This window comes from Gobio gobio (assembly GCF_949357685.1).
Source record: "Gobio gobio genome assembly, chromosome: 5".
NCBI classification, from domain to species: Eukaryota; Metazoa; Chordata; class Actinopteri; order Cypriniformes; family Gobionidae; genus Gobio; species Gobio gobio.
Window position 1 is genome coordinate 47,331,022 of NC_137101.1, and position 24,908 is coordinate 47,355,929.

Genomic DNA, 24,908 nt, shown 5'->3' on the forward strand with positions numbered 1-24,908 from the left:
GAAGTGTACAACAGATGGACCCTTCGCAGCCTACCTATCCCAGAATTCATTGCACACCGGTGACAACAGGATTTGTATAGACTGGTCTGCAATCCCGCGGCACTCGATCAGATTTCTTGCAGTGCGGGATTCAATTTCCCAGTGAAAGAGGGTAGCAGTCGGCAACTCTATAGAGACCCTGGTAAGGCCTGTGCCAGCGGGACATCATCTTCATCTGGGATGAGTGCATATTTCTGTCCGCAGGTTTGCGGGGCTGAATCGGTCGACGGCTGCCATGTCATAAAAAGTTACAATGCATCGATTATGTGAGTTGAATTAAAATAAGTACTTATATAATGACTTGGACGTAAATATATAAATGTGAAAATATATTGTAACGGTTACATTTAACATAATAAATAAACTGTTAACTAATAGTTGCAAACGATTAAATAATTAACCATAGGCAAAATTTTTACCTGGTTATGATCCGGTCTCCCATCATTGCAGGTTTTGAAGCATGTCAAAATCCAATAAACTCTCAAAAAGCAAAAAAAAAAAAACTACTTTTCTGCTCCATTTTTTTTTTTTAATCCCTCACAAACGTGCGCTGTAAGTTGTCACACACCTGCTATAGGCCATTTAATGACGCTCGGTTCAGTGTTGCCAAGTCTGGAATTGGGTTACTTTTACACCGTTGCTCTGAGTTGTTTGTAGCCTATAGTCCACAGGTTTAAGTTGTATTTACTTTAGCTATATTTCTACCGCCCACCCCCTGCGTTTTGGCCGTGATTCCGCTACTTTTGATTAGCAATTGTAGAGGTTTTGTTGTGCAGTCCTGGCAACCCTGTCCCTCGGTTCAGCCTTCGCGTAGGCCTTCGAAGCGTGCAGCCTTCACTTTGGGACACAGGTTTTATCTATAAAGGCTCATATTTTATGTATTTGAGGTCTGAGACATGTGGGACCAGAGAGAGAGGGCTAGCATTTGCCATCTAGTCATAGCCAATAGCCTACACTTAAATAGTCTGTGCACACAGTAGCATTTCATCTTTTATAAAATTAGATTTTGGTCAAATGTATTTTACAACAGGAAAAACGGAGCACTCATAAATCTACAACAAACTTTGTAACTGTTGATGAAAACGTAAGGTTAATGTGATACCTCCGTTTTAAAATTGACTGACAAAAGGACCATTTTCACACATTCGCTGGCCCGTAACTGCATTTGAATCTGACTTTTGTAAAATGTTTATAATATATTAATAAGTAATACAACAACATATAATTAGTTTTTACCATCGGAAAATCATAAATAAGCACATGTGCGCCCTGAGTGATCCTTGTCATCTAGGTAAAATATATTTCTAAGAAATTTGTTATTTTATTTATTATTGCGATACACTTAATTTATTAACATTTAATGATATTATGGTTGCATGTTTAATTCATGTTTATGCTGTTAATATGCACGTATTCGCTAGCTAGCTAATTTCTGAATCTTGTATTCTATACTCTCCGCTTGTCTTCACATAGTAATGTTGTCATTCACATTAAGTGCAAATAGACTGCCTTTTTTCACTAAAGTTTATGGAAGACACCAGATTACTTATAGTGACAATGGCATAGGAGTAAAGTACATGGTTTAAAGTTTTGACGTAAATCGACCGGAGGTTCGAATCCGCCTTTTGCCGAACTCGTTCTACTCCCTTTTCCCATAACATATCACATCGGAAAGGCATTTCTTTTCAATAAAAATGAAGAAAATATTCACAAAGTGAACTAAAACGTCTAACGTGTGTTGAATGATAAAGTGTTAGGGGTAGGTGAACAGACATGCATTTTTTCAGTTTCAGCACATGCCCCTCAAAAGGTCTGTGCACGGCCCTGCCTTCAGTGGATTACAGCAGTAAATCAGGTGAAGGAAGTGGAGGAAATGCTGTCTGGTTTGAAAACACACTGCTGATAAGGAGCATCAAATAGCAATATATATATATATATATATATATATATATATATATATATATATATATATATATATATATATATATATATATATATATATATATATATATATATAAGAATTTCGGCAAATGCAGTGACAGGAGAGCTGAGTGCTGACGTCTCTCATGTCTCTTCCTGAAAAGCAGTTTCACTTCCTTTACAGAAGTCAAAGAAATTTCAGTTCAACACGACAGTTCAGAAGAGAAAAAGTAAAGCTCTACAAATCTGAGGTGAGTGTTTCATCTTTCTTTTGTTGTTTCATGTGTGTGTGTGTGCATTATTATGTGTCATTGGGGACTTTAATGCAGTTGTGAATTAATTCTGATGATTTTATTTAAACTTCCTCATCTCATGATTGAACAGAAGATCAAGTGTGTCTTATATTGGTACACAATACATTCTGCGCATGTGAAAGATGCTGTTTTCCGTGGTAGTAAAGTACAAAGCCTTGTTTACATAATGAACAATAGTTCAGCAACCGAACGTTTATGGTGAATATGAGAGTGTATTTGGAGTCTTGCTGAATGAGAGAGATGAGCCCAATGCCGTTTAATTTTAGCTTGAAATAAATTCATTTTGGCTTGACGTGTTGTTTATAATGAATGCCACAAAGATTAAAATGATTTAATATACATACAAATGTATGTAGTTGTTTGCAGTTATGAGGTTAATGGGTGTTTTTAGAGTAAGATCAGTTTCTCTCGTGAGATTATTTCCTCTTCTTGGCCGGTGTTGTGTAATATTCTGTTCTTGTGAAAAACTGTTCCAGTGGGTGGAGTACACATGAATATTCATGATATTTCCCTTGTTGTGGGCGTGGCAAACAAATGGAACTGAAAAGATTAGTGCACGCTCCTCAAATCGCAACTTGTGTCATGGATTATTTTGAAAAGACAATGAAGTTTCAATGTTAAGCATTAACTGCAACAGTTCACATTTTCAAAACAATTAAAGGACAACTCTGGTGAAAAATGAACCTAGGGGTAATTAACACATGGTTACCGAGTAGATCGTTCTCTGGGATGCGTTTTCATGAAAATCAAATGTAAAGAGTTTTATCTCTAAAAACAGATTATCTTATAATGCTAGTCTATGGGGCATAGAGTAAGTAAAATTAAATCGCTATTTAATACCACTAACAAGGCTCAAAATAGTCTCCCACTAACACGGTAGCATAATGAGGGTCCCTACATACAAAACAAAGCATTGAGAACTTTGTAAGTGTACAAACAGTTTAATAAGAAGTTACTTTTTAAAGACAGAACATTACACGTACACAGACAGGAGCCATCTTGGAAAACAGTCTCGACAAGTCGAGCCACAAACGCTGTGCTAAGTGAGCTGGTCGATAGGAATTATCGCAGCTTAGGAAATTGATGAAATTACTGCATATTTTGAGATTTTATGGCATTAGTCGACCTCTCAGGAATATTGATTAAAGTGGTATTTTATGAAGCGCGTTATAGTTCATGTATATTGTTGTATAATAGATGGTTAGACTCTAAATGGAGTTAGATAACGTGAGCAGCACTGCTAAAGCTACTATATCCAGATGCTATTGTCATATTTCAACAGTTTTTAGTCTCTCTAAAATCTTTCTGTCGAATGAGTTTCTATGAAGTAGCCTATTCAAGGAAGAACGTATCTAGCGCCTGGATATAAAGAGTTGAATCAAATTGGTTGCCCTGTTTATTAAAACACTATTTAAAACTTCTTTCTTGGGTTAAATTATGTATATGCTATTGGGCTGTCAATAGATTACATTTTTTAATCGTGATTAATCACACACTTATTGTGGAATTAAGCATACATCATTTATCTTTTTAAACACATTAATTTTGTCATAATTTGCTATATCAAGCAAAGTAAACAATCAGATTGAAGGGTGATTCTCACAAAACTGTATTTTCTGCAAACTTCAAGGATCATTGGAGACTCCAAAAGCACACCAAATAACCAAATATAAGGAGTCCATATAATTATATTATGATACATTTATACACACCTAAGCACCCATGAAAAAAAAAGTTACAGCAACAACGAGTTTTCATTTTAGATGTCAAGCTGCGATACCGAACAGGACCAGACGTCGACGCTAAAAAACTCCTAAATCAACCGCTTTGAGTGCATAAACCTACAATTAATAAATACAACAACGTCCACATGACAAATCAAACATTATCCTTCCTGAGTGTGTGTGGAAACAACGCGAATGTACTGAAATGTGTCTGTACATGAATGCAGAGCGATCAGTCATCGAGAGCACACACACATACACAGTTTTGCTCTGTGTAGCAATATATAACAGACTCTCACGCGCTTACTGTACGTCACCAAAATTTCACTCTTCAGAAATTTTGCTGTACCAAAACTCATGTTCACCCATCCCCATAGTACTGGGCGATATGAACCAAAAACATGAGTCAAACCACATGTTAGATATTTGTTCAAACAAACTGTAGTTAATCAACATAAAATGCAAATGCAGGGTTTCCTTCCCCGTTGCACAATAAAGCTGCACAATAATGTTACCAAAATGTAAATGAAAAAATACGTATATAAAATAATTTGCCTACTAATGCATGGATCTGTATGATACCTATTCCACCTCCTATTATTCACATTCATTTAAAGGGTTAGTTCACCCAAAAATGAAAATAATGTAATTTTTTACTCACCCTCATGCCGTTCCACACCCGTAAGACCTCCGTTCATCTTAGGAACACAAATTAAAAAAATTTAAGTACTCACATGAACTGATTTAAATATGTTTTAGTACATTGATGGATCTTGAGTGAGGAAATGTCATCGCTGGCTATGCAGGCCTCACTGAGCCGGATTTAAACACAAATATCTTAATTTGTGTTCCGAATATGAACGAAGGTCTTACGGATGTGGAACGGCATGAGGGTGAGTAATAAATTACATTATTTTCATTTTCTGTCTAGATTAATGCCTCATAGAGATTAGCATTTTTACAGAACTTATTTAAAGTTTTAAAATGGGCGTGAGCGTTTTTCACAAAACAAACAATCAAGCAGAAAGCACAGGCCCTCTGTCAGTGTCAGTTGGGTGTTTCTGTCCACCATAGACCGTAAAAAATATGGATGCGTCGTCTTCAATGCCTTCCACTGAAGAAAAGTGAAGCCGACGTTCGAATATGGTGCTGACATCTTGCGCTGATTTGAGACAGAGTCTGTGCGGTAGAGAGCAAGATGTAGAGCCGCAATATCAAAAGTCCGCCCACACTCGCACACACTCGGAAATGTAGAAATTAAAGTTCCAATATCCTCCCAAAAATCCTGTGGCAGAGACAACTTCACTCAGAGAAGCATCTCAGCTTTCAATCATGACGTAACCCAATCATATGCATATTCCACATTTTATCATAAGTGTGTCATGCAGTGTGGGGACTTGAACTGGTCTAGGTCTTGACTCGGTCTCGGCCTGTCTTGGTCTTGATTTGGTCTCGGTCCTTCAAAGTCTTGGTCTTGTCTTGGTCTTGATCTTTTTCTTTATGTCCTGCAGCTGTGAATCTGTGAAGGGCAATGGCGTCTGTCGAAGAGCTCCTTGAGAAATCACTGAATGAACTGGAAGAAGCTGAACTGAAAAAGTTTCAGTGGCAATTAAAGAATGATCATGAGTGTATATCAAAGTCTGATATGGAGAATGCAGATAGGTTAAAAACTGTGGATAAGATGGTAGCATGTTTTGGAGCAGAAGAAGCTGTGAAGGTCACGGTGGAGATCCTGAGGAAGATGAACCAGAATAATCTGGCTGAGCAGCTGGAGAACAAACACAAGCAAGGTAACGTTTAATTCGCTGTGACTGTAATGTGATTTTTTTTTGCTCTGCTGATGTGTTTGTGTGATTCATGTTTCTCAGTGTGTGATCCTCTCTTTCTCACACGCAGGTCAGGCTGAAGGCAATATAAAGACATCTGCTGCTGTTGGAGCTCATTCAAAAGAAATAATGGGTAAATAACAATCACTGCCTGTACTACCTGTACATGGAAATGGGAGCAAATATAACAGCAAGCAACCATAACAGGGCCAAGAAAAACAGTGGCAGATCTTATACAAGTACATTTAATACAACAGAGTATATAGCAGTGGTAGGTAGTGATAACGTCTCGGTTACGTATGGTAACCCTCGTTCCCTGAAGGAGGGAACGGAGACGTACGTTGGTAATACGATGAATTGGGATCACTTTAGAGAGCCCCTATCAGCTTCGCGATTTAGAGAACAGGCCAATGGGCCATTGGCGTGCGAGATTTGCATCTCGCGCTCCGCTCCGCGCCGCGGGTATAAACAGGAAGCGAGAGCAACGCACTGACGTTTTTCACTGAGGAGCTGAACTAGTGGCTCGGCCCTGCAGTGATGGAAGGAACTGTGGCGACGGGACGTACGTCTCCGTTCCCTCCTTCAGGGAACGAGGGTTACCATACGTAACCGAGACGTTCCCTTTCAGTCGGTCACTACGACGTACGTCGGTAGACCGACGAATTGGGATCCCTATGGAAAACGCCACAGTTACTACCACTTCCAGCGCCCAGTGAGAGCCCCTCAGACCACGTTCTGATGCGGGCGGGGAGATTCACGCAGGGAGAGTCATACTGCTGTTCCGCAAGACCCATTCAGCAGACTTATTGGATAACGCTGAGAAAGCGTGCCCAGAGGGACGCTGCGGAAGCCACATCATGCCCGGAGGGAGTTACCATGTGGAGAGTACACGTAAGGGCTGGCCGTGGGCAGCTCAACATACGAAGTCCCAGAGGTGGCCCCGGCCTATTACAGGCGGGGGAACGACACCGTACTGAGACGGCAGAGAACTCTGCCAAGGGAAAGACACGAGCTCACCGTAGGGAGCTGTACCGTGGAGAATACACGTATGGGACCGCCGTAGGGGTCACGACATACGGAACCCAGTCTGACACAAGTTCCACCAATGCATACAAGTGCCAGACCTGGTGTCGGACGCTCCGCCACATCCGACTGCCGAGGGGTGCGGAGGACTCAACAGGGTTCACCAATCCTGGGAACTCGACTGGAGAATATAGCACGTATCCGTTAAAATTATCTGCCAATGGGGTGAGAAAATCTTGTTTCTGATTGAAATCTTGTTTCTGTCCCAAACAGAAATAAGATTATTTTTCTCACCCCCTTGGCAGATAATTTTCCTTGTTTTAAGCAAAAACTCCCTTCATTTTGACCCCCCCCCCTCCCCCCAGAAAACAAGAAAAAATATCTTATGTAATTTTACTTATCTATTAAGTGCATCTTGATTTAAGAATTTTTTGATATTTGGACTGGAAACAAGAAACAAATACTAAATAAGAAGAGCATTTTTTGCAGTGCTTAAGTCCAATAGTGACAATCCAATAAATGTTCTGGAAGGAATTAGAAAAAGTTATAATGAAATTTTAATATTGAAACCAATTGCATTCAAGTCAGCGTTAGTAAAGGCAGTTCCATCATTATATGTTATCATCTTCAGCATAACCAGTGTAAGATGTGCATGTAAACACTATTGCAGTAGGAGTGTGATTAATATAAATATAGTAGAAGCACGAATTTATGAAAAACACAATCACTTAGTCTTTGCTGCCCCTCTTTCTTAAAGGCTCAACTGCAGACGACAGTCAAGCTACTCTTCGCTATTACACAGAGATCAGCCGCAGACTGAAGGACAAATTAAAACTGGACTACAACCGGATATTGGTTGGTGATTCACAGAGGGGTCATCGGGAATATCTGAATGATATCTACACTGATTTATACGTGGTGGAGAATGAGACTGGAGGAAGAGTGAACAACCATGAGGTGATACAGATCGAATCAGATCACAACAGATTGACTGCCAAGGAGAATCCAATCGAGTGTAATGACATGTTTAAAGTCCAGTGTGACACGGGTCGACGAAACAGAAAAGTGCTGACAATGGGGATCGCAGGAGTGGGAAAAACTGTCTCTGTCAATAAATTAATTTTTGACTGGGCTGAAGGAACAGAAAATCAGGATATAGTCTTCATATTCCCACTTCCATTCCGTAGATTGAATCTGATTAAAGAAGAGTACAGTCTCATGGGATTGCTTAACAAATACTTTAGTGGAACTGAAGAATTGCCCTCTCTTCCTGAAGGTGATGGTAAAGTCATGTTCATCTTTGATGGCCTGGATGAATGTCGCTTTCCTTTAAACTTTAAAGAAGATGACGGATTTACAAATGCAAATGAAAAAACAACAGTGAGTAAGATAATAATAAACCTGATCAAGAACCACCTGGTTCCCTCTGCTCTCATCTGGATAACATCCAGACCAGCAGCAGCCGGACAGATAGACCGAAACTACATTGATCAGGTGACAGAGGTGCGAGGATTTAACGATGAGCAGAAAGAGCAATACTTCAAAAATAACAGCAGTCCTGAGGTTTCTGAAAAGATTATCCGTCACATTAGGAAATTCAGGAGCCTGTACATCATGTGCCATATCCCTGTCTTCTGCTGGATCTCTCGCACTGTTCTTCCGCCTTTACTGACTCAACAAAATGACAAAACTCCCACAACTCTCACAGGGATGTACACAAACTTCTTAATTTCTCAGCAGCAACAGATGGAAGAAAAATACTGTGATGACCCTGAAACTAAAGGCAATGCAAGGTCTTTTGATGAGATTATTCTGAAGCTTGGGAAACTGGCCTTTCAACAGCTGGAGAAAGGAAACCTGATTTTCTACAAAGAAGATCTTGAGGAATGTGGACTAGATGTCAACGAAGGGTCGGTGTACTCTGGGTTATGCACTCGAATGTTTCAGGAGGAAAAGGCAAGAAACGTTTACAGCTTTGTACATCTCAGCGTCCAGGAATTCATTGCTGCTCTTTATGTGTTTTTGATGGGCAAAGATGAGAAAGCTGACCTATTTCTTCAATCCTGGAGAGAAAAACTGACATGGAAACTGTCCAAAAAGCCACTGTTTCAGCTTCACAAGGCTGCAGTCAACAAGGCTTTACAAAGCGAGAATGGACACCTGGATCTTTTCCTCCGGTTCTTCCTGGGTCTCTCTCTGGAGTCCAATCAGAGTGACCTGAAGGAAATACTGCCAGAACTGGAACTCAAAACAGAGAACTTGAAAAACACTGCTGACTATATAAAAAAGAAAATAGAGAAGGAGAAATCAGTAGAGAGGACCATCAATCTCTTCCACTGTCTGAGTGAACTGAAAGATGACTTTGTGGAGGAAATCCAGAAGAAACTCAGCTCAGGAAATCTTTCAGCACAGAATCTCTCCTCTGGTCAGTGGTCAGGTCTGGTGTTTGTGCTCCTCATGTCAGAAGAGACTCAAGAGATGTTTGAACTGCAGAAATACAGAAGATCTGATGAAGCACTGATGAGACTGCTGCCAGTGATCAAAAACACCAGAAGAGCACTGTAAGAGTCTGCTTTACATTCATTTACATGCATGTCTTTTGTAAATGGGCCGTCATTTTACATGGGTGACTTGTTGGCCTAGACCAGGGGTGTCCAAACTTTTTTTAAAGGGGGCCGGATTCGATGTTGTGGACATACCCATATATATATATATATATATATATATATATATATATATATATATATATATATATATATATATATATATATATATATATATATATATATATATATATATATATATATATATATATATTTATATATATTTACATATTTTTTCTTGATTCCTGGGGGAAAAAATAAAAATTAATTGAGTTTTTGCTTGAAACAAACTAAATTATCTTCCAATGGATTAGAAAAATGTGACCCCGTCTGTGAAACCCCGGCTGAAGTCGCATAATCTAATTAGGAGATATTGAGCGTCAAAGTAGTCATAGCCATAAAAATGACCAAAACAGGCAATTTGTGTTTATTGCTGTAAATGATAGATTATACCAAGGGCTTTGAGATGCAGTACTCAATTTTTCATTTATAATATTATAAATACTGAAATTAATGATTTTATTGACGCTATGTTTTATTATTTTGCACCAAAAAATACCGGACGTGGGCTTCTTAAATATTGATTTAATGTTTACTTTCGACGCAGAAACAACTGCTGATTCTTATATCATTCGGTTCAGAAATTTATTTTTTTACAATTACAAAGTGCAAACAGACCATAATATCAATCCGCACGACCAAGGATCAGATCAGTGTCGGGAAAGGCAAGAAAACGGCAACTTAAGCCGGGTTCCGATTTCTGTGTGGATTTCTTTGTGCCATCACCGACATTTCAGGAACAGTTTATTTGTTTCCTAACTCCACCTTCTGCCTATACATCCATCTTATTTTAAAGACATTTAATGGCTGCTAAGTGTCTAAATAGTTTGTTTTTTTGATGCTGAGGCGCTGGGTTTATGAATTCGCTCTCTGACAGGGCGGCCCCGGCACGCAAAGCGCAAGGAACAGAACAGCTGATAGTTTAATTAATAATGATTAATATAGGCCTACTGTTTTTTGTAGGCTAAATAAAGAACCCGTATTATATATTAATATAAAAAAGTTGCGTGTGTCCTTCGGAACCAAAGCTCTTGCGTCTGATGTTTTGGTTTCGGTTTGTAAACCTATACGAATAGAACATGCATGAATGAGAACATAAAGTGCAGGACGTGCTTTAGGCTAAAAGAGTTGTTAAGCACAATGAGCCATGAAAAAATCCTAATGAATCATAATCTAATCGAATTGTGAGACAAGTGAAGATTCACAGTTATGACTATCTGCACAAAGTTTGAGACTGACCTGTTAACTTGTTATAGGGCATTAGGCCTATTCCTGGATTTACTCCAAATGTTACACAGTGACATTTTCTATGGATTTTTTATGTATTAATGGATATATATATAGGCCTATTAATGACATTTTCTACTGAGATTTCATTTTACTAATAAAGTTATAGCCTACAAATCATTAGAGTGAACTGACTTGGTAAATCAAGCTCTTGTGGTGCCCCCATTCCTTTCAGTGTTTCACGCTTTTTGGACATGCACATCATAATAAATAGACTTGTTTTACAAAACTAAGAATTTTCCCATAAATGTGTCCTATATCACTGAAAATGGGAGAATCTTAGCTTTAATGTGGTATATGGCACATTATCAGAATAATAATGGTTAAAATGTTTTACAATTTCAAAAATAAGCTTGATTTTAAAATTGGAATTTCTCAAAATCATGATTTTCTGAGGCCGAAATTCAGCTAACCTTTGACATGATCTTACTCAGTCAATATTAAAGATATCAAGGTTATATTTTCACAGAATGTTCTTTACATTATGTAGGATGATTTTATGTATAAAACAGCGAATGACAAAAAAATGACTTTAGCTGGGTTTTCACAGAGAGGGTCACAAATAATCTTCCAAAATCTTCCTTAAAGATTCCAAACAGAAACATTATTTTTCTTACCCCATTGGCAGATATATTTGCTTGTTTTAAACAAAAACTCACTTCAATTAAATTTTCCAGAAAACAAGAAAAAAGATTTAATGTCATTTAACTTATCTCGTAACATCTTGATTTAAGAATTTTTAGATATATTTAGACTAGAAACAAGACAAAAATACTAAATTACAGCATTTTTTGCAGTGCACACAAGGCATAAAGTAATACACACACACACACACACACATATATATATATATATATATATATATATATATATATATATATATATATATATATATATATATATATATATATATATATATATATATATATATATATATATATATATATATATCTATATCTAGAATGGTATTTAGTCTATAGACATATAAATAAAAATGCACAAAACTGCAAGTTTATGACAAAAATAGTCTGCAATTTGGCCTTTATTACTCATTTAATACATTTCTACATTACAAATTAAATAAAATTAGATATTAACCTACATTTCTGACAAATTACCGGTTAAAGGTGTTACCACAGTAAACACACGATAAATTCGTAATGCGAATTGTTGTTTGGAAAGTATTTTGAATCGGCTCAGCTGATTTGCACGTTAGTGTTGTTGATTAAGTCAGCGCTGTTTAACTGGATTTAAATTAAATCAAATCACAAAGAGATTCGCAGCTCGTACCGGAGAGGAGACATCTGCGCCGAACTCGAACACTTCTCACGGGCTGTTTAGTGGGCGCGTGATCGAGACTCTCAGCAGGTAAACACATTTGTTCAGAGTCAGAGGGGTCAGAGCTTGTGAGTTGCGCAGAGCACAAGCAGCGCTGTTTCGTTCCGCTTTGGGCGCTGTTTCCCTGACCTAAAGTCTAGTACTGCCACCATGTGGTGACATCGTGAAACTGCATGATTTGTAAATGATCCGTGGCGGGCCACATTTAATACATTTTAATAGATGCGCTGTGGGCTGTTTGCTGGACTTTGGACACCCCTGGCCTAGACTGTTCAGAAAAAAAAAAAAAAGAAAAAAAATGTATGTGTGTGATGATATAAATACAGGTTTGATGTTTTAAGAAGAGAGAATTGTTTTAGCTTTTCTTACATCACTACAGTCAAAGGTCTTACCAGGTTATCAATTCTCCAGATTATAAATGTTACATAATAAGCATTACTGTTACTGTTTGTTTTGTCCTCTACACAGGCTACAGTGTTGTAACCTCACTGCTCAGTCCTGTGAACGTTTGTCTTCAGTTTTACAATCCTCAAACTCCTTCCTGAGAGAGCTGGACCTGAGTGACAATGACCTGCAGGATTCTGGTGTGAAGCTTCTTTCTGATGGACTGAAGAGTCCAAACTGTCAGCTGGAGATAATGAGGTGAATGGTTTTAAAATAATTAACTATGATTAGAGGCGAACTTAAAAGTGCAATATGTGATCTGGGAAATGCTAACTTTAGCCGGCAAGCACTGAAAGCGTAGAATCCCACCCTCGTTGCAAAATCGCCATCCAAAGTCATGCCTCATGAACACATGAATGCGCACAAGAAACGAGACGACCAGAGACAACAATTGGATTACCAAATGCATTTGAGATATTTGCAATTAACAATTTATTTTAAAAAATCCACACATTCACTCTTATTTGTATGACTCTGTTAATGTTTGTCTAAATGTAAAAAAAAAAAAAAGTTCAATTCCAAAAATGAATTTGAAAAAAAGTACAGTAATCACTTCAAATTACTGCCAGTTATTTTAAGTTATTTTGCCAGTACATTTTTTAAACCGTTAAAAATAAATAATACCTAATGAAAGGCTGAAATAGGCATGAAAACTTAATTACATTAAGAAAAAGTTATACTTTTACTCTGGCACATTTCCAAATACAAACTGCAAAGGTCAATGTGTCTGATTGCCAAACTAATGTGATGTGGACTGTTGCTGTATGTCTTTGTAGATTGTCTGGCTGTATGGTAACTGAGGAAGGCTGTGGTTATGTGTCTTCAGCTCTGAGTTCAAACCCCTCACACCTGAGAGAGCTGGATCTGAGCTACAATCACCCCGGAGATTTGGGAGTCAAGCTGCTCACGGATAAACTCAACCATCCAAACTACAGACTGGATAAACTCAAGTATGTAAAGCAGGAAGAGTTTACAATTACAATCTTCACTTATTACAAACCAGTACACTTTCATACATTTACAGAAGTTCTCATTGATAATTTACAGTACAGAATTTACAGTAGTTATACTACTGGGCTGTTGAATGCTTCATTATGATTGGTTATTGAACTTTCTAAGGTGTGCAGTTGTTTTCAGGGAAACGCACGGCTAAAGTAGTTCCAGGCAGATCTTGACTGCATTACAGTTCCATATCACTTAACAAAATTATTTCAGTTATTTCAAAGGTCCTGACAGCTTACAACAGCAAAATAAACAAAACCCAAAGACATTGACCGAAACAAATAAATATAACAAACAACAGGATGTAAATCACAAACCATTTCCATAATTTTCCTACGAAATGTTTTATTCACTTTCTCCTGCTTTCTCTCCCATACAAACGCACACAAATACAGTACATACATACACGTGCGTCATGGCCGGATTACCACCTTTATTTTCTAATAATTCAACGGCCTGTCACCAATTATTCCTTACATATCACTTGCAAAACGATTTCAGTTATTATTGATTATTTACTATCAGTAACTTATGTAATGTCTGAAAAAGGGACTATATTAGGTGAGGTCCGATATCTCCCACATGGAAAGGACCTGTATAAACATATATGTTTTAATATAGGTTTTGATATAGGTTTTTAATATATGTGACATATATAAAATTGGCCATTTTCCTATATTATATGTACATATATGCACATATGTGTTCATATATACATGCATACATATACCTATATAGGTACATATATGCACGTATATATGTGTGCATATATGCACATATATATGTGTGCATATATGCACATATATATGTGTGCATATATGCACCTTTATGTTCACCTATATGTTCACTTATATGTTCACCTTCATGTTCACCTATATGTTCACCTATATGTGCACCAATATGTTTACTTATATGTTCACCTATATGTGCACCTATATGTTCATTTATATGTTCACCTATATGTTCACCTATATGTTAGTAAAATTATTAAAATCCATTGCTGCTAGGCAACATAAATAAAATATTTTTTACAGATAATAAAATAAATGTACATTATTTATTTACTTAAGAACAATCCAATAGTACAAGAACAAAAATATAGTACAGGAACAAAAATATAGTACAAGAACAAAAATAAGACAAAAAAACTGAACAGAAAAAATAAAAAAAAATTCTTGTTGATCTTCTCAGCTCTGTGAGCTTCGAATTGCTAGATGTGCCTATCTGCCCTCCGCTGGCTGCCGGCCACTTCTTCAATATAGAATCTAGAGAAGACAAAAATAATAAGACAATATAATAATAATAATAATAATAATAATAATAATAATAATAATAATAATAATATAGTGCTTCAAAGTGCTTACAGTACAGCTGCGATTGGACACATATTTTGGATAAAGGGCTGATCATAATAAAAAATGTGTCATGTAAACACGTCAATTGGACGATTCTGATTCAATTCTGCTAAATCTGAAATAAATTCTGATTGGAAACTTTTTCCTTGGAAGACTAGGTGGAGGTGTCGTAGATGATAATGTAGTTGTTGACATAGATGGTTGTATCGCTGTAGATGTTGATGCAGATGGTAACTCAAAGGCTGTCTCAAAGGTCCCAGTCAGCAGGTCATCCTCCTAAGACAATGCAATGCAAGTGTTAAACACTGAAACACGGTTAACACAGCAGTCATTTTGACATGTCATCACATTATTTACTCTGACCACATCACCCTAGGCTCCTAAACTTACTACCTCACACCTACCTAAACTTTCGACAGGAGAGATTCAACTGTATAGTCCTGACTGTCTATATGCCTATCAAAATTACAATTGGAAGTCTTTGGTCTCTCCTTCACGTGAGGCTCAAGAAAGGACATAACGGCCATAAACTTCCATCTCTTTTGACTGCCTCCTTCAGCACTACTCCTTTTCTCCTTCTCTGTCCTCCTTTCCCTTAAAAAATTGTCTCTCAGATATTTCCATTTTCGTCTGCATTCCCCCTCTACCAACACAGGGTAAAAATAACAAATGAGCTAATAACTAATTGTAACGTACTGCTCTGAGACAGAAGGTAGAATATCCAAATGCAGCTTTATTAAAGGGTAATCCAGACTCGTAGTCAACAAACAGGCAAGAGGTCATAACATGTAATCAGTCCAATAAGGCAAACAAGGCAAGAGAGACAGGCAAACGGGTAATCCACGGAACAGGCAAGAAATCCAAAACCAAGGCAAGAAATCCAAAACCAAGGCAAGAAATCCAAAACCAAGGCAAGAAACCAGGGAAAACGCTCAGAAATGCAGTAATACAACAAACAAGATTTTGCAGTTAATGACAGAGTGAACATGGTTTATATAGGCTAGGGTAATGGGGTAATGAGGTAATGTGACACAGGTGCAAACAATGAGTGATGATGAGTCCGGGCAAAGGATTATGGGTAATGTAGTTTGTGATGGAGTGACAGTCCGGGGTGGAGTGCCCTCAGGTGGTAATCACGGGCACTCTCACTTGTGATTGTGACACTAATATTGATCCACATGAAAGCAATTTAGAGCCCGCAAACTATTGCTACTGCTGTTAAAGGGTTAGTTCACCCAAAAATGAAAATTCTGTCATTAATTACTTACCCTCATATCGTTCGACACCCGTAATGACACCTGTAACTCACTGATTCATAACGCTTCGAAGCTTCATGAGGCCGTGTTTTGAAATCGTCATCACTATGTAAGTCGTTATTTAGGGGTTTTTTGCGCACAAAAACTATTGTCGCCGATTCATAAAGTTATTTTAGAACCACTGTAGTAAGATGGACTTTGTAACGACGTCTTTAGTACCTTTTAAGGGTCTTGAGAGTGAACCGTGCATTGTGCCAATGGAGGACTTTCAGAGCCATCAGATTTCAACTAAGGTCTTACGTGTGTCGAATGACATGAGGGGAAGTAATTAATGACAGAATTTTCATTTTTGGGTGAACTAACCCTTTAACATTAGTACAGCTTAGATTAATGAAGGCAACTTACCTGACAAATCCACTGCCCCAATAACGTGCCTCCATGCCTGCTGTTTTTTGTTTAAATTGTGGTAGTTACGGTTGGTGAAGTCATAGAGCTCCGGGTAGCCCGCGACAGCCAGAAGTTTCTCCTCCATCATTGCAGTCTCTGCGGCCGATCCGAGTAACTGTAAACTTCCGTCATCACAACGGAAGACCCCGCCTTTCCATTCATTCGATTGGGCAATAGAAAAAAAACACGATGACGTCGGGCTCTTTTCCGCTCAGAGTTGATTTTTTTTCAACTTCAGGTGCTCAGAGCGCTCCTTCTAAAATGCAAGGCGCAGCAGGTGGTTAAAACATGAGGCGCCCGGTGCACATAAGCAGCGCGCATAACGATCTCTGCCAACTGAAATCTATTCAAAAGAGGAAAAAACTGAAAAAAACGCGTTCTGTGTGATCGGGGCCTAAGTTGCTAAAAATGGCTAAAATATTCAAGTTAGGTGTTAGGTGTTCATGCATGTGCATGCACACTAGTTACTGTAAATCATCATAAGATAATTCCACAACCCAAACTTCCACCTGATGTTACTTAAAGTGGAGCACAAATTGGAAATAGGCCTACCATATTACTTTGTCCTTTCCATATTGCAGCGATACCCATGATTCAGGTGCAAATGCAGCATCTCTCTCAGCTGGCCACATACAAAATGACAGAACCTGTCTCACTGTGTTTGGCCAGATGAAAATGGTGGTCAGGGCCTGATGTCACTCTGAAGTCAACACAGGATAGTGTCAGAAAAATATACATGTGGACAAAAGGGGGCACAGTTATTATTATTATTTTAATTAGTTTATGATATAATGACAAAAATCAATGGAAAGGGCTGTTAAGAAAAAAAAAACAAATACATTTGAGCCCGAAATGCAGTGAGCTACAAAATGACCAGATCCTGCCATGAGCTATATAGGAGACATATCTTGTATGTATAGGGCTTATATGTGTATATAAATAAGCAATACAGGAGACCTATATGGCCTGTATATGCACATATATGCACCTCAATTTGGCCTATATGTGGCATATATGCAGCATATCTATTATCATATATGTGCATATAAACTGCATATAGGTTTCATATATGTGCATATATCCTCATATAGGTTCTTTCCATGTGGGCTAGCTTTCCTCAAGGGGTGTCTATCAAAACAATCCAATCAGCTTCATCCGAAGGTTTATTCCTTCTTAACACAACGGTAACTTTCAACCAGGCTGGATAAAACGCCGCTATACGCTGGCTGTACAGAGTTAATCCGTATTCACCATAGGTGTATACATATGCAGGAATATATAGTATATGGGGTTTGTGTTTGTGTGTGTGTGTGTGTGTGTGTGTGTGTGTGTGTGTGTGTGTGTGTGTGTGTGTGTGTGTGTGTGTGTGTGTGTGTGTGTGTGTGTGTGTGTGTGTGTGTGTGTGTGTGTGTGTGTGTGTGTGTGTGTGTGTGTGTGTGTGTGTGTGTTCACTGATTAACTGTCACTGTGTGTGTTTTCTAGTGTGGGTCATGGAGGAGAGATCAGGATTACAGCAGGACTACACAAATGTATGTCTACACACACACACACACACACACACACACACACACACACACACACACACACACACACACACACACACACACACACACGCACAGCCCCTGCCCCCAAACCTACCCCTCACAGGAGACTGTGCAGTTCACTTTCTGTGAAAAAAACCTTGTTCTGTGTGATTTATAAGCATTTTGAAAAGTGAGGATATGGGGAACGTCCTCATATTTCACCCTCTTTTTGTCATACCCATGTCATACCCGTGTCATTATACACATTTGTGTCCTGATATTTCACAAAAACATGCCCACACAACCACATACACACACACACACACACACACACACACACTTAACTTTAGGATCTGATCTGTTTGGTAACCATGGTGATTTCACTCAGAGCCTCATTTATTTATTATCATTGGTTGCTTGGCAACAGACCTGAGAGTCGAGCACTGAACTCAGATCAGATGAGATTTATAGACAGGATGAGAATCATAAATCAAGCTCAGATTGCTGGAACATGAATCTGTGAAAATCATAAATGTGTCAGATCTGAACTCAAGACTTACGATAGAAATCATATTTACAGTGAACATTAAAAGATCATATTCATAATCTCATAATTTTCTCTCATCAGATCTCCGTCGGTTCACTCTGGATCCAAACACAGCGAATAAACGCCTCCGTCTGTCTGAGGAGAACAGAGAAATTACTGACACTGACACAGATCAGCCATATCCAGATCATCCTGACAGATTTAATCCTTATCCTCAGGTGTTGTGTGGAGAGAGTGTGTGTGGAGAGGGTGTGTGTGGAGAGAGTGTGTGTGGACGCTGTTACTGGGAGATTGAGTGGAGTGGGAGTGTGTGTATATCAGTGTCATATAAGAGCATCAGCAGAAAGGGATGGGGTGAGTGTGTGTTTGGATCTAATGATCAGTCCTGGAGTCTGAGCTGCTCTTCCTCCAGTTACTCATTCAGACACAATTACACACAGACTGAACTCCCAGTACAGCCCATCAGGAGCAGAACAGATCCCAGTAGAGGAAGGTTTGCTGATATCTATAAAACAGGAGTGTATGTGGATCTCAGAGCAGGAACTCTGTCCTTCTACAGTGTCTCTGGAGACACAATGAGCCTCATACACACACTCCAGACCACATTCACACACACACTCTATCCTGGGTTTGGGGTTTCTCCTGGATCATCAGTGAAACTGTGTTGATGAATCAGGACAGACTGAGGAGAGATTCTACCAGGGCTGGACTGGGGCTAAAATTCGGCCCTGGCAAATCCAGCCCATCCGGCCCATGAGTCCCTCTTGAATGTTTTAACTGGGGTTAGGGCCTTAAATTGGAGTAAATAAATAAATCTAGGACGGGGACAACTAATGATGGATATTATTGAATTTACTGCAAATGCAGATAACAAACGTAATATTGCACTTTTGTCACACAGAAATGCACTTGACAGTAAACCACTGATTTTGAGCTAGGATACATTAAAGTGAATTTACTGCTTTTAAAATCTGTCATCATTTACTCACTCTCATGTCGTTCCAAACCTGTATGACTTTCTCTCTTCCGTGAAACATAAAAGAAGATATTTTGAAGAATGTTGGCAACCAAACCATAGGCTATACCATTGAATAGCCTATTGTATGGACAAATAAAGACTCAAATGATTTTCTTTTATGTTACACAGACAGAAATTCATTGAGGTTTGGAATGACATTAGGGTGAGTAAACGTTCACATGTTTTGGTTGAACTACCCCTTTAAAAACAATAAAAAATGTTCGAGAGTTAATACCTAATTTATGTAACACACTGATATGATATCTATCTTTCATGAGGTTCTCATTGAAATAACATTTTGTTAAATTTCATTAGATCTATTAAAAAGTTCATAAAACATTTACAGAGTTTTTACAAAAAAAAGCTTTGTCCTTAGAGGGATAGTTCACCCAAAAATGAAAATTATGTCATCATTTACTCACCCTCAAGTTGCTCCAAACCTGTATGAGTTTCTTTGTTCTGCTGAACACAAAAGAAGATATTTTGAAGAATGTTTGTAACAAAGCAGACAGAGCAACTATTGACTACAATAGTATTTTTTTTCCTACTATGGTAGTCAATAGTTGCTCTGTGAGAGAGAGAGTGTGTGTGTGTGGGCATGTTTTTGTGAAATATCAGGACTCAAATGTGTATAATGACATGGGTATGACATAGGTATTACAAAAAGAGGGTGACATATGAGGACGTTCCCCATATCCTCACTTTTCAAAATGCTTATAAATCACACAGAACAAGTTTTTTTCACAGAAAGTAAACTGCACAGTCTCCTGTGATGGGTAGGTTTAGGGGCAGGGGCAGTGTGTGTGTGTGTGTGTGTGTGTGTGTGTGTGTGTGTGATGGGTAGGTTTAGCGGCAGGGATAGTGTGTGTGTGTGTGTGTGTGTGTGTGTGTGTGTGTGTGTGTGATGGGTAGGTTTAGGGGCAGTGTAAGGGGATAGAAAATACGGTTTGTACGGTATAAAAACCGTTACGCCTATGGAATGTCCTCACATTTCACAAAAACAAACGTGTGTGTGTGTGTGTGTGTGTGTGTGTGTGTGTGTGTGTGTGTGTGTGTGTGTGCGTGTCAGTTTCAGTTGTTATTGTAGTGTCCCATAAATCATTGTATTATTCCTGTCTCTAATGTGTGATTCAGTGTAAACTCTTCTGTTGATGAATGTATGAATGTGAATATTAATAAAGTGAATGTGTATAAACTGATGATGATCTGCTCGTCTGTAAACTCTTCAGTTGATGAATGTATGAATGTGAATATTAATAAAGTGAAAGTGTATAAACTGATGATGATCTGCTCATCTGTAAACTCTTCTGTTGATGAATGTATGAATGTGAATATTAATAAAGTGAAAGTGTATAAACTGATGATGATCTGCTCGTCTGTAAACTCTTCTGTTGATGAATGTGTGAATGTGAATATTAATAAAGTGAAAGTGTATAAACTGATGATGATCTGCTCGTCTGTAAACTCTTCTGTTGATGAATGTGTGAATGTGAATATTAATAAAGTGAAAGTGTATAAACTGATGATGATCTGCTCGTCTGTAAACTCTTGACCAGTGAAAGTTTGAGCTCGTCCTGATCTAGAGTTTCCTGACGGGATCAACACATGTTTTTCTCCACGAGCTGAGTTCATCATGTGTGTGTGTGTGTGTGTGTGTGTGTGTGTGTGTGTGTGTGTGTGTGTGTCTGTGTGTGTGTGTGAATAATGTCAGTGTGTTCGGTCTCTATCTGTCATGTGATCGTCCGCTGCTGCTCTCAGTTAAAACTGTACTGTGCCAAAAGGAAGCCCTATGTTAACATTGTCCAGAAGCGCCGTCGACTTCTCTGGGCTCGGAGGCATCTGGGATGGACCATCACACAGTGGAAACGTGACCTGTGGTCAGATGAATCAGTATTTCAGGTATTTTTTGGGAGGAATGGACGCCGTTTGCTCCGGACCAAAGAAGAAAAGGATCATCCAGACTGTTACCTCCAAAAGCCAGGGTCTGTCCTGGTATGGGGTTGTGTCAGTGCCCTTGGCAAAGGTAACTTGCACTTCTGTGAAGGCACCATTAATGCTGAAAAGTACATAGAGATTTTGGAGCATAATATGCTGCCTTCAAGAAGACATCTTTTCCAGGGACGTCCATGCATATTTCAACAAGACAATGCAAAACCACATTCTGCACACATTACAAAGTCCTGGCTGCGGAGGAAGAGGGTACGGGTACTTGACTGGCCTGCCTCAGTCCCGACCTGTCTCCAATAGAGAATGTGTGGCGCATTTTGAAGCGCAAAATGCGACAACGAAGACCCCGTACTGTTGCCCACCTTAAGACTTGTTTGCAGGAAGAATGGGACAAAATTACACCTGAAACACTTCATCACTTGGTGTCTTCAGTCCCTAAACGTCTTTTAAGTGTTGTGAAAAGGAATGGCAACATTACAAAGTGGTAAATCCTTTACTGTCCCAACTTTTTTTGAAATGTGTTGCAGGTCTGAATGACAGGAAAGGATGCATATTTACAAATTACATGAAGTTGACCAGACAAAACATGAAATATTTTGTGTTTATATTGTCTGCAATGAAATACAAGTCAAAGTAAATTTAGAAATCACTTCTTTTTTTTTCCATACTGTCCCAACTTTTTCTGATTTGGGGTTGTATAAGTTTAGTATAATTCAAACGTATATCATTTGTTAAAAAGAAATTGCTAAATGTACACATTTCATTCATGTTTTATTTAAGCTAAATGTTTTTTGTTTAAACTATTATACATATATACACTTTCTAATAAAATTACAAAACAAATTATAAGTATAATTACAATAAACAACCATCAAAATAGTATTATAACCAAAACAATAAATATACCATGGTAAAAAAAACTTTAAAACAAACTATATACATATGTTTATTCTAAACAAATTACAAATATAACTACAATTAATAAACGCAAATAAATACACTCTGACTGTATACACGATTAATAATTCTTCAGTGTGTGTGGTACTCCTCAAAGCAAGGGATCGCACACAAGGGAGAGTTGCACGGCACACACATGAGTTGGTGAGGAGCCTCTGCTTTCTCTTCCCTGTGCTGGAGAGGCAGACCTTGCAGTGCCGCCTGGTCCTGCTGCCCTGGGAAGTGGTCTGAGGGACTTCAGACACAAAATGCCTGGCTGTAAGGCGCAGAGGAGTGTCTAATGTGGCGTTCACACCGGACGTGATTCGTGCGAATAATTCGCGCTAATCGCGCGAAGGTGGACGCTTAAACATTTTGAGTTTACTCGCTTCAATCGCGTGTGACATTCACTGCCGACATTCACTGTGACATTCACTCAACAGACGTGAATTCGCGTCATGGGCGGGGCTTCTGCCATCGGCTCGTCTCGTTGAGAAATGGCTGACATGGGCTGTGTTTACACGTCTTTTTTGTTAAAATCTACTGTTAATGTGTGACAAAACATAGTTTTAAGACTTTTTCAGGCGATAATGTAGTTGTTTAAAGCTCAAATATGTGGTTTATTTATATAAAGAGTGCCTATTTGAACATTTTATCTGGTGTTTTCGGAGTTGTGAGCTCCAGCGGACAGCTGCGCTCAGCGCTCATCAAAGCCGGCGAGGGCAACCTTTCCTCTGCCAGTCCTTCTGCCGTCTGCCGCTGGCTCTGATGTCTCTGTGGTGTGTCTCGAGCTATAATTCGTCTTGTAACGGCCGATCTTTGGTCTCATGGATCTATAATTTGTTCCCTGGCAAATCGTTTAGACTGAAGGCAAAGAGAAGTTTCATTCGCGCGAATCGCGCCGCAGAATGCCATTTCGCGTCTCTGCATTGACTTAACATGTAAATCACTTGCGCGAATCGCGTCCGGTGTGAACCATAGACTGTAAAAACGTAGTGTCGGACGTAGTGTCCGTGACGTCACCCATAGGATTCTGATGAGCCGTTCTGAAGCGCAAAGTAGGGACGAGCCATCTTGGCAGCGCGTCATCGCCCATCACTCCCGGATAACAGAAAATGGGCAAAAAGGCGTGACGTGGGCGGAGCTTAAGTGACGCGATGACTAACAGACAGCAGATAAATGGCTATCCACCTGTCACTTGAAATGGCCACATCCTTAATTATGCAGAATTTTAAGGCTTTATATAATGTAAACGAATGAGTTATGAAAAAATTAATCCCCCTCACAGTTGTCATGAAGGGCAAAATGAGCCGTATAGACCAAAAGCACAATTTGTACCAGGCTGTAAACATGTTTTATTCTGCTCTAAAGTTGGCCATTTTAACATGGGGCTCAATGAGATTCTGCTCCCTTCTGGATCCTGTCCCTAGCGGCCAGTCGATGAATTGCAGTTTGAGGCACTTCCGTATTGGCTTCAAGAGAAACTGCGGGAGGTTGCCGCTTGGTGTGAACGCACCATAAAGCAGGTCGCCCTCCTGTGGATGGACACGTGATGTGCTGTACTCCTCCAGCCCTCTCATCAGGTTCATTCTGAACTGCAGGGAAGTGATTTCCTTTCCTACTCACAGTAGAACACATCAATAGGGCGTAAGGGAGAGGATAGAATTGTATGTGTGTGTGTGACAGTGTGGTCTGTTTATTATTGTACATTTGTTAATAGAGGGTATGCATGTGACATCACTGTCAGCTGGAGTGAATTCGATTAAAATGTGATTAAGCTCATAATCGCATGAACACACGTACGCCAATTTTAATCGCGTTAAAAAGGCAAGTAAACACCTTAATCGCAATATTGCCGCTCTGACCAAAGTGTGCATGTGTGTGGACGTATACGGATGCTGTGCGTTGTTCATACAACTTCATGAATGAACTCTGTGACATTATTCTGAAGTTTTCTCTTCTCCAAATCACCAAACACTGTCAACACAACTCGCTGTGCAGTCTCTGCTCCTCATCTTCATCCAGACGTGAGAACAACGTGACGACAGCGCAGGCAAACCCGGCATTGAGATGTTCATCACGTGCTGAATAATATCTTGTACGGCCATAAAAATGTATTTTGAATTTGATGCGAGTATATTAAAACAATGGCCAGTAACATGCATAATGTATGCCTATCTGACTGTGGTGTAACTTATTAGCAAATAATAAAAATTGCATTAGAAAAAATCGTTTAGTTATATTTGAATTAATTTAAGGACTGACACAATTTGTTCAGTAAACCACTGTTTAATAAAAA

At 38.8% G+C, this 24,908-nt stretch overlaps 1 protein-coding gene across 2 annotated transcripts; it reads left to right on the forward strand.

The window, feature by feature from the left end:
• The first annotated feature begins 2,124 nt into the window (after positions 1–2,124).
• LOC307126552 (protein NLRC3-like) lies at positions 2,125–19,525 on the forward strand. Of its 2 annotated transcripts, XM_079817143.1 has the most exons (9): positions 2,131–2,210; positions 4,757–4,890; positions 5,509–5,787; positions 5,894–5,956; positions 7,604–9,407; positions 12,603–12,776; positions 13,355–13,528; positions 18,121–18,167; positions 18,790–19,525. In XM_079817143.1, the coding sequence occupies exons 3-9, from the start codon at positions 5,529–5,531 to the stop codon at positions 19,374–19,376; spliced, it is 3,108 nt and encodes a 1,035-aa protein (XP_079673269.1). In that variant the 5' UTR covers positions 2,131–2,210; positions 4,757–4,890; positions 5,509–5,528; the 3' UTR covers positions 19,377–19,525. The 2 variants fall into 2 exon arrangements, with proteins under 2 accessions (XP_079673268.1, XP_079673269.1); XM_079817142.1 differs by lacking the exon at positions 4,757–4,890 and having other exon boundaries at positions 2,125–2,210.
• The last annotated feature ends 5,383 nt before the right edge of the window (positions 19,526–24,908 follow it).